This window comes from Rhipicephalus sanguineus, chromosome 1 (assembly GCF_013339695.2).
Source record: "Rhipicephalus sanguineus isolate Rsan-2018 chromosome 1, BIME_Rsan_1.4, whole genome shotgun sequence".
Lineage (NCBI taxonomy): Eukaryota > Metazoa > Arthropoda > Arachnida > Ixodida > Ixodidae > Rhipicephalus > Rhipicephalus sanguineus.
The window spans coordinates 293698235-293709273 of record NC_051176.1 but is presented as its reverse complement, the minus strand read 5'-3'; the positions used below and the strand labels follow the sequence as shown (position 1 = coordinate 293709273).

The following is an 11039-nucleotide window of genomic DNA, read 5'->3' as shown; positions in this document are numbered from 1 at the left end:
AAACACGCGCGCAGCCGGTAGTCACGCAGGCGCTCCAGTAGCCGACACCTTTGCGCTCGCGTGTGCCGCCGTGTTTGAAAAAGAGGAAGAAGGGAGCGCGCTTGGCGGGCCGCATAATACGCGCCCATTGGCAAGCTTATTTTTGCCCGCCACTATCTCCCTTGTCATCGTTGTGCGCAAGCGCGTGCAGAGAGGAACGAGTCTGCCGCCGCGCGGTGGTGGTCGCCGCGGCACGAGCGGCCAAAACAGGTTGCATGCACGAAGCTGACCGGCCGTCGTCTTCCGCCCCGTGCAGTATAGAGTGACGGAACGGCCGAGAAGGTTCCACCAGGTAAGTGTCCGAAGACGCGAGATTGGAAAGTATGCGCGCTGTGTCCAGTGGCTACGTGCCCAATGATTGCACGCCGTGTTTTCCCGACTGAAGCAAACGACCTTGGTGCCGGGCGGCGCGACGCGGGGAGGAGCGCGTCTTGTTTTTTCATTACATCGGCCAGCCTTCGCCGCGTCAGCTGGCTGGCTCGGCCGCTCGGCCCGCAGAAGCACGGCGCGCGTGATCGGAAGCAGCGCACTTTTCGGTCAGTTCAGCGGACGACGATGATACTTCCCAGGTGGTGGCGATGAGCGGCACTACCAGGCTGCTTGCACTGTACTTCCTGTCGAGTGCCGTGCACGGCGTGCTTGCCAAGCCGCAGAACGCGGCAGGGGAAGGCCTGGTCGCGGCGCGGGATGTCCTGTCCATGCTCGAGACGACGACGCTGCAGAATGTGGTGCTCCAAGACCGCACGTTCCGCGTCGGCATCGGCCCGTTCAACGGCGACGCCTCTCTCTCCAACGGGACTCTGCGCAGCGTCTCCGGTGTGCGAGCCGTCAACCTGACGCCGGCCGAGGACTCCGGGCCTTCGGTGATTCGCGCCGACCTGCCCCTGAGTGAGATGGTCATCCGCTACGACGCCAACGTTACGTTCAACTCGCGCAGCGAGCTGGCCGAAATGTACGTCGACGTGGACTCCCTCGTGCTGGTCGTGGAGCTGAGCCACGAGGGCAAGGGCCAGCTGGAGCTGCAGTCTGTCGAGGCCCGTGACACGGCTGAGATGCGCGTGAGGTTCATCGGCCTCCGCGTGTTTCAGGCGCAGAGTGATCTGCTCTCGTTACTCTTCCGCGGTGCGTTTAGCTTCGACATCGAGGACGAAGTGGTGGCCATCGTCGAGGACGTTCTGCGCGAGCTCGTCGACTCCCACAACATCAACAACCTGTGATACTCTTGCCGAATCGGCAGCGAAAACTGCTTGGCAGACAATGTCGTGTTCCTACCACTGTGCTGGTCATGTGCCGATCGTCGCTTTCGTGACTATTAGGGCAATCCTGTCTGGTCTCTTTCACACGAGACGCCTCGTTCTTAAAAGTGGATATATATCTGTCCGGAAAGCGTAGATTTCCTTTACTTTGTAGTTTGTATATTCTGGTAAGCATGCTATCAGACTCTCTGTGGCATCAAACATTTGCTGCGGTTAACAAACGTGACTTGGCGTACCTGTCGTGTTGTGGGCATAACGCGTAGGCGCAGTCGCTGTCGTACAGCTGGGATTTACGCTTTTTTAGTCCGTAAGTCTTCCCCGTACATGGTGTTGTGTATTTCACGTATGTGCATCTATAAATAGGCTGATAAGTCTCCTGTTGCAATAACTTGTCTGATTGAGACAGCACGCTACCGCAATAATCGCCATTGCCACGGTAATAGTAGCCTTAGTTCAAGAAACAACTATTGAGCAAGGTTTTTTTTTTCTTTGTAAACGCAACATTTTTCTTTGTCTAACATGTCCAAAGCGTGTCTGCTACCTCTTCTAACGGTTGCCTGTGCGTCTTTGTTCTTTGAGCAATGTAGTTTCACATAGAAGAATCTATTTTTGGACGAGCTGGTACTAGTTGAACATCTTGATGGGGTAGCGCAAAATACGAAGACACTAGGCAGGAATGTACACATGACAGCGTTGTCCTGTTCCTTCCTGCATTACATCTTTTGCGCTGCCCCATCAAGAGTTTCTCATAGGTCACTTACTATGTGGGTGCCAGTTGTCGCTCGTGTTCTTAGTCTTTGTATATGTCACTGTGCCTGCCTTCTTTACACTGTACGAACGACTTGATTCGCAGCTTGCGTATGGCGCAGCGAAAATTGGAGTTTGAGATGAGTTAGCAACGCTTATCGTTCCACTTCAGCCCCTCAGTGTTGTAACAATACGGAAGGCCGACATGCTGGCTCGACACAGCATTTGAGGCAACTTGTGCTGCGCAACAGAAACAGCGCCCTTGAAGTTGTTCGGAGTCTCACAACGCTGGCCTGAGAAAGTGAGTAGCACGAAGTAGAGATGAATCTGACTCTGTAAAACGCAAGACCAGCGAATTAAATAAGGGACCTAAAAACTAGCTTCATCGCCATTATTTCGTGTACAGCGCAGTGCACTGTTCATCTCGTAAAACACTCGTAATCGCGCTGACTCGATAACGTTATAACATTCAGGGACATTGCTAGCGCATCTCCTGTGGTACAAGACGGACGTCGTCGCATGTCCAAGACCATATCTACGTCACTGTTAGGCTCGCACAGAAGCTATCTACCAACGTGATGTCTCTTCTCGTTTTGTTTATCCTTCCTTATTGCGAAAGTGGCCCATTTTTGTCATTATTGTCATGCGACAAAAGATTGTTATCTAGCAAGCGCTTCTAATTGTTCATTTCTTTCAGTACTCGAAATGTAAATTCATGCACTTGTTAATGACTTCTGGTCATAATTGCTTTTTTTTATTTATTTGCGAATATTTAAGTTATTAGAACATAGAGCAGCCTGCAGCAAACTAAAATTTCGAAGGCGGCATTTCACGAACAAACCGTGAAGTTCGTTTCACACTACGAAGAAAGAAAACAAAAAAAATATAGGGTAAAGTATTGCTAAAAAGTTTTCCGCTATACATATCTACACAGAGCAGACTGTTTTGCTGTTTATTCGGCGTATCCATGGTTGAGGTCTCTGCATTCGCTCTGTGAACCTTCCAATTGTATCTTGGCTTTGATGATAAAGTCGGTGGCAGTTACCGCTGGCCCTTACGCAGTTTGTGTCTCGTCTAAATTATTCTTTCCTCGTCGTCTCGCGACTCAACCGTCCTTTCCTCCTGCCCCCTCCATTCCGTTGTTATTTCAGCTGCGCGACCTACGCGCTGAGAGCGGTTCCCGGGCGCGGAAAATGTATGCATGGGCTGTTTGCGAGCGCAGCTGACTGAGCACAAAATGCTGGCGTCGCCATGACAATGTTTGAATGTAGGTCCGAAATAACGTCGCCAGCGGCAACGATGCGCGACTTTTGCGCATGCCAGCAGGTGCTGCACGCGTAGCGCTTTTAGCCAAGCTTCTCATTGGATAACTTCAAACCCTGATGCCATTCGTTGAGTCTGCTTTATGATTATCTGCGTGCGTGCTCGGTGAATGGGTGTTTATTTATCGAACGTTAATATACGGTTTGTATATACTACGCGTGTACCCCCTCTCTGGACCTCTGTTTTTTTTTCTGTTTTTTTTTTTATTTCGTATATCAAGCGTGTCAAATAAAGATTGCACTGTGATATTTATGTCCAAGCAGAACTTTGTCACTTTTCTTTGTTGCTCACTTTATCAGTCATTCAGGTGCCACAGCTGCTGACTCGGCCGTTTTAAGCTGCTCTGCTTTGCGTCTGGAGCGGACAAACTGGTAAGGCTCGCTTTTCTGCGAGGCTTATTTCATGCGTGCGCGCAAAAACATATCTATATTTCTTTCTGAGAACCATACAGAATGCCGCGTCTAGCTAAGGAATCTACTGTCGGTTGCGTAAGTTCTGCACAACGAATTGCCGGAAAAGAAGTACATGTCCATTCATCGGACGCCAAGCAATCGGGACTCGAGACAGGGACTAAATATTACGCGCTAACTGGTCTTCGCCTCTGTCCCGTCTTGCACGCTTTTCTTCGACATCTTTTTTTTTTTTTTTGTAAATATGCTGTCCTTATTGTTTATTAAAGAACACTACATATTATTTTCCGTGTTTTCTGTTCCTTCGTTGTTTCTGTAAATGTGTATGTTTTAATCTGACACAGATGAAGATAAAGAACGTGGCAATACTACTTCCGAGTTCCGAGTCCTCCAGTGTATAGGCAGGAGTTGGGCACTGTCTACTTCGTTAACAGATGCTGGCATCACTGTATTCGTAGCGGTCCCCTCACTCATCTAAGGGGGACGCCAAGGCTGCCCCACACATTTACTCAATCGGGCCTGTCCCGTCATTGTTTAATGTGTGGGTTATAGCCACGCAGGTTTTTGGCTATAATGGTGGTCGAGGACCTCTGATGTTGCATACCAAGAACCATTTTCTTCTCATATTTACCCCTGGAAAGCCGGGGACCGAAGGCAGGCCGTTGTGAGCAGCACCTCATCGCTTCATTCTCGTTTCTGCGAAGCTTCGTTTAGGACTCGACCAATGGGGACCCCCCGCCCCCCCCCCCCTCCCCCTAAACGAGAACCCTGCGCACGCCTATGCTAAAGAGGAATGTGATAATATATATCCCTCAAATTTGTTGTTGAATTTTCACACGTTTGATATGTGCTTGCGGAACTGTAATAACTGTGGCACATCAGAATGAGAACGTCATGTTTTGGTGATATATACATATATGTATGCAAAAAACGTTAGTCACGTTCACTAAGGTGACTGTCAGTCACTTTAGTGAACGTTTTCAATGGATTTGTCATGATGCGTCTTTCATAAGCGGCGCGCATTTACCCGGTGTTGTAAGCCATTCTACATACAAGCGCGATTCATCAATAGTGGTCACTGGAATTCGAAGCCAGCGCCCCATAAAAATACACCGCACCGTTGTCCTATCGTATACGTTTGTATCGCATTCTGTCGCAGCAACTCCATTTTCTGAAAAACACAATAAACTTCAGTGGCCCATACATTAGATGATGAGCCTGTTCCTCATTGGGGCCACTATGTGTATAACGAGGGTTGTAGACAGCATCTGCTTGGTGGTGCGTCGCGAAATGTTGTTGCTTATGCCATAGTGCGAGCGCTGTCGCTGCTATCCCTATCGAAATTTCGCTCGGCAAAGTATAGTCTGAGACATGATGCATTTCCAGCGCTTAAGAGAAATCGAAAAGAAAAAAAAACCCCGGAGGCGTAGAAAGGCAAACTAACAGCAAGAACTGTTATTTTGTCTTTTTATGTCTCCCTGTTTGTTTGTTTTGTTTTGTTTGTTTGTTTTTTCGTATTTCTCTTAAGTGCTGGAAAAGCGTCATACTTCACTATTCCAACGAGCCCAGCTCACCGCTTTAGGTACTGGCAGCGGTCAGCATTTGACTTTCTCAGACCGCCAGGTGTCTAGCCTATTACTTCAACGCCGGTCAGAGGTCGATCTGCTTCAGGGTGATGCCACGTCGATTTCGCCTCTTCGTAATGCCGTGAATAATTGGTTTATTATCTCGCCTCACGCGCTCCCTCCTCTTGCGCTGCTCGCCGCTCTTCGTCGGCTCATTCGCACCGCCGCAAGTCTATTTCGCGTCCGATGTTGGCACGCCAAGTGCACATCTTGCCAAAGATTATCCGTGCCAACCTGCACGCCACTCTCTTTCTCATACAAGCGCTGCCGCTGTACGAACTTAGGTGGACATTTTGTATAAGGGCGTCGGCATACGACGTTGTGTAACTGTGAGCGTTACGTAACAGCTTTCAGGGGGCGATAAACGAGGCGAAATTGGAAGCACTCGGGGGCTGAGAAGAGCGATATAGGAAGCATTTCGTGCTGCTTCATTTCAGCGCTCGTTGGCGTGCGTGTCAGGACAACTGTCATCGTATTTAATGCATATGCCGTTCCGGACAGCAAGTAATTCGACACCTCTCTCTGCGATACAGCACGGCGTCGACTCTCAGTTCCCCGCATTCTGTATAGGAATGGATGAATATCTCAATTAAGCTTAATACGTATGCATGGACTTCAACGCAAAAAGTCCTATTCACAAAAAACTTCCTCATTAGCTGAACACTTTCGGTATTATCAGGGTCAGCGCCATGCTCTCATACGAACCGCTTTATCATATGGACGGCTTTCTGACTGCGACTCCCGTTTTGGGGCGAACCAGTGAACGGGTGCTACGAACACCATGTATAAGACGAAGAGGAGCGCTGTTTCATTTGATAAGGCGGTGAATTAAAGATCCACCCATCCAAACCTTACGGAGTGGTACATATGTGAGTTGCTGTCGACCGGGCGTGTAAAACACAACTCTGGAGGAGTATACAAAATAACGCAAGATTGTAATGAGGTTTCTGGGTGTAAACGTTTTGGCTATGGACCGGAGATAAGATGGTGTTTTACGTGCCACAACCACAGTATGATTATGAGGCACGCAGTAGTGAGGGACTCCATTAATTTCTACCCACTGGTTCTTGCATTTCGCCCCCACCGAAATGCGGTCGATGTGGCCTGTACTCGTATTCGCGCCCAGTGCTTAGCAGCGCAACGTTTTACCTTCTGAGCTGCAACGTTAGCTTAGGGACGGACTCTTAAGTACCGTGGTAAAACAAAATGAGTGCATCTGTCAGTACCGCTGGTCTTTTCAGATGGCAGATTACAGCAATTAAGTGGCCTCGACGCCCCCTTTTCTTGAGCATTTGTGTGTACAGGACTTCTGCAATCTCTGTGGCGCGGGCTGTATCCCCAAACCAGAAGAAATCCGAGTTCTTTATTAGCACATAGCCAGTGTCGGCGGGCTTAGAAACCCGTCAGCTCTCTCAGATAAGGCGGGTGCTTAACCACGAGTCAGTGTGGTTGGAGGCTCATTTAGGACACGTAATGCACCAAGACCTCGTTGTACTACAGTCGAAACCCGCGATAACGAAATCCCGAGGGAACGAAATTCTCACCGCAACGAAATATTTTCGGAGCACCGGCGAACGCCCCTAGGAGTCAATGCATTTCGTAACTCGCGACTATGAAAGATGTTCATGCCGCAGTCCCTCATTTACGAATTTTTTTTTTGAACACGAGTGCGCAAATAATCTACTCTCGCAACATTAACTACATTCGAAAACTGCTGAAATGCATTCATGCTACACTTAAATTGTGCAAAACTATCGCTACAGCGCGCTTGAGAAGCAGCCGCCACCATTGTTTACAAAAAAACGTAAAGGTGGCGACCAAGATGATGATGATGGCTTGCCGAAACACCTGCTAGTTATCGCGGACTACGTAGCCAAATCCACATTCCTCAAGGAGTTTAGTTCGTTGACTTAGCTCTGTGCTTGGCTTTGTCGGCTTTGAGCGCACATGGTCGCGTGTGTGGAGCCATTTGTGGAGCGTTTGCTTGGTCGCTTGGTGCAACATGAACTCTGTGTTTCGATTGCTTCGTCCGGTTTCGCTGCCTGCGAAAATGCCGCCTCCAACAAAAAACCGAAAGTTCATCACGCTGGAAGATAAGGCTGCAATCATCAGTGATGTGGAAAAGGGCAGGAAAAAAAAATGGACATCGCCGAAGAATTCGGCGTTGCGTGCAACTCGCTGTCCACGATTCTGCGCTGGTCCGTGCTGATCCAGTGGAGCCGGAAGAAAGTTCGCCTGTAGGCGCACTTGATGACGGTACTGGTGACAACGCAGTGCCGGTGTCACTGACTAGTGCATGGGGCGAACTTGTGACGCCTGGTTACAGAATTCGCGTTGTGTGACGCCTGGTTCTTATTTTACTCTTCTACCACGCTAAACTGCATATGTCAAGGTAGTTCCTTCCCGACATGAAGCCTGTATAGGGTCTTTTTGCAAAGCAGTTTCAAGCAGAAGTATCCTGGAATGCTGTGACGCAATGCATGACCGCGTGGCCATCATTCAGCTATAGATCTTCATAAAGCGTTTGACAAAGTTGTACACGAAGTTTTGTTTTTATTGTTGAAGCATGTGAATGTTGGATCTGCCACGTACTTACCATGAGTGAACGTCTAAGTTAGTAATCAACAAAGAATTAACTGCTTCTATTCCAGTGCGCTCGAGCGTGAAACAAGGATGTGCTCTGTCGCCTCTCCTTTTCGCGCTTTACTTGGAGCCATTTTGTTCACGTATGCTTGCAACCCCTACTGTAAGAGGGTATTCGTTTTTGAGCAGTGAAACCAGAATATTAGCCTATGCTGATGATATTGCCGCGTTCTGCACTGACAAAGAAAGTGTGCAAGAAGTTGTAAGAATAGCTACAGATTTCTGCGCAACGACCGGTAGTGCAATCGGTTGGTCAAAGCGTCTTGCCTTTTGACATGGTAATTGGCGGAGCACACCTAAGATTTATTGTAACATAAATTGGAAAATCACGCCGGGAAAGTACCTTGGCATTCCTTTAGATTATTACCGGAATGCTAAGGAGTACTGGTCCGAGGAAAACAAACGCATCAAAAATTGTACGATAAGTGGGGTGGCCGCAACTTCTCAATGTTTGCAAGAGCGTCTGTTTGCAATGTATTTTTGATTGCCAAAGTTTTCTATGTTTTGCAAGTGCTAACCATGACCCGAACTTCGGTTCAGAAAATGCACCGAGTATTCGCGACCTTTATATGGGGATCGCAGCGGGAGCGCACGAGCCGGTGCAATTTATTTCGTAAGGTGAAAAATGGTGGTATAGGGCTATTGCATCTGTTATTTAAACAGCTGGTGAGCTGGGGATCTAGAACGCTTTAGAGATCTGAGATCCATGTCCATTTCATCTGACTCCTGAGTATCGTCATTTATGTCTTCAATTTGCCTCTGGTTGCCTTCTAGAGGGGGCCCTGCAGACTGAGCATTCGAAGGCGTTATCTCTGATTCTGCTTCACTTAACGGGCGTGGAAGCTCGGCATTTTGTGAAGCTATATCAACATCTCTCGGCGTTCTTGATATATGTGCCATCTGGTTGGTCAGAATTTGTGAAAGGGACTCCCAAAGGTTCGTAGCTAGGCGCTGCATAGCCTTTTCCATTGCCTTTTCGATCATATCCGCAATGGACAGGGAAAGACGCTTCCATTGCTGTGTTATGACGGCCGGCAGCACCAGCGTACCCCTGAGTTTTGGCTTGAATTTCAATGATGGTGTCTTTTCGGGAACAACGTCCTCGTTCTACAATCTCAAGAGTTTCTATTTCGCGTGCCTTGGCGGATCAGTTTGGATCATCCGCGCAGTGCGCTTCGCTGCAAAGACATCATTTCTCTTCATTACTTTTACATTCGCTCGAGTTGTGCGTCTCACCACAAATTCGGCATCTGGGAGCTGACCTGCAACCTTTCAATGTGTGACCACAGCGCCAGCACTTTACACACTGTAGAGGACGTGCACGGTTCCACTCTATAATTTAAAAGCCGCACCTTAATTTCAGTTGGACGCCTCGACCTGGCAAATGTGACGATCACGGAGTCGGTTGGGACTCCGTGGGTTCTTGTCTACGACACGTCCGCACCTATAAAGTGAGATCGCACCAGCCTCGGAAAACATCTCTTAACACCTCAGATGGAGTCATGTTGACATCAACGCCGCGAACGAAGCCTTTCACGCATGCAAGGTGAGGTGGGATAAAGGCGCTCACCGGATTGGTTGCGAACACCGAGCATTTTAGTAGGTCGTGTACACAGAGCTGGTCTGACGAGAAGCAGAGAATACCTCCCCTGCCGAACCGGCGGACCTCTGTGATGTTTTGGAAGTGAGCTGTTGCTGATCTAAGCTCCGTCTGAACCACTTTCGGAATCTTCATCCGTATGATCCCATCATTGCTTGGGATGCTGTTGCGCAAAAACAGGTCCACTGGTAACTCCTGCGGAGAGAGGGAAGCAGACCAGAGAAAAGACCCTGGTCCATGTCAAGAAAACGGCATCTGTCCAGTCTTGTTGTTCAAAATGCACGCGCTAATCAACAAAGGCACTAGAGAAACTCCTAGCAAGAAGTAAATTCAGTAGCAACTACTCAATCTTAGGCCAGGACCCCCAGAGTAGTAGTAGTAGTAGTATCCTCTACTGCATGGCTCATACCCACTCTGGGGGATTGGCCAAGAAGTCATCTTAGGCGAGCGAGCTTCTTCTTCTACCTCCTCTCTTTTAACACTTCATCTTCGCTGCTCACTGCAGCAGAATAATCACTCTCATTGGTATCGATCACAGCCACCAGGTTTCCGCGAAGAAAACGGCTTGGGTCTCTCTCTTGGAACATGGAAGATGGGATGACATTGGGTGCCTGAAAAATAGTTTGAGAAGCAAACTGAGCAAAGTAAAATCAATGCAGATGCGTTAGCAGTAGTTATACAAACGTATGTCACAAAATATGGTATCAAGGAAAGAATATGACTTTTAAGGGCACGTTTCTTAGTTAGACACTATATTAATGAGAACTAACAGACATAATGCCTCATTAAATTTGGTTCTCATTAAAATATGGTATCAGTTTCACACACAAAAAAAATAATGTCGCATACCTTCCACAGCTGAAATTATGGTATTTACTGTCCAGTGTTGCCTATATGCAACACTCCACGTGAAAGAAACATCTTCGGAAGCAGCGCAAATACAAAGCAAAATTTTGCATTCTGCCCGAGTCTCTCGAGTGTCTTCTATATACATGAACTGAAAAAACTGGCACCGGTTTACGTTACTGTCCGTAAAACAAATTACAATACCTTGTTTTCGGAGCTTCGGCCCCCAAGCTACTAAAATTGTAACTTGGTGGGAAAAAAACATTCAATTGAATATAGTATGGACAATTTCTAACATTACATCGGGATTCTCGCAAACATCACGATACGGAACCACAACGGAACTGAGTGTTGCAGATATGCAACAAGCGAAAAAAGCAATTTGGCAGAGAACTACCGCTCGATCTCGATGAGCTGCGTATGTTAGAAAGTTCTAGAGTTCACTACTGCATGCAATATTTAGTTACAACCACGTAGAGTGAAACAAATTCTTTTTTATTAGTCATAATGTGTTTCGACAATCTTTTTTTTCTTTTTGTGGCACGCAGTT

The 11039-nt window shown here is 47.8% G+C and overlaps 1 protein-coding gene across 1 annotated transcript; it reads left to right on the top strand.

The window, feature by feature from the left end:
* The first annotated feature begins 374 nt into the window (after positions 1-374).
* On the top strand, positions 375-3624 carry LOC119379291 (uncharacterized). Its single transcript, XM_037648558.2, has one exon. The coding sequence runs from the start codon at positions 618-620 to the stop codon at positions 1254-1256; it is 639 nt and encodes a 212-aa protein (XP_037504486.1). The 5' UTR covers positions 375-617; the 3' UTR covers positions 1257-3624.
* The last annotated feature ends 7415 nt before the right edge of the window (positions 3625-11039 follow it).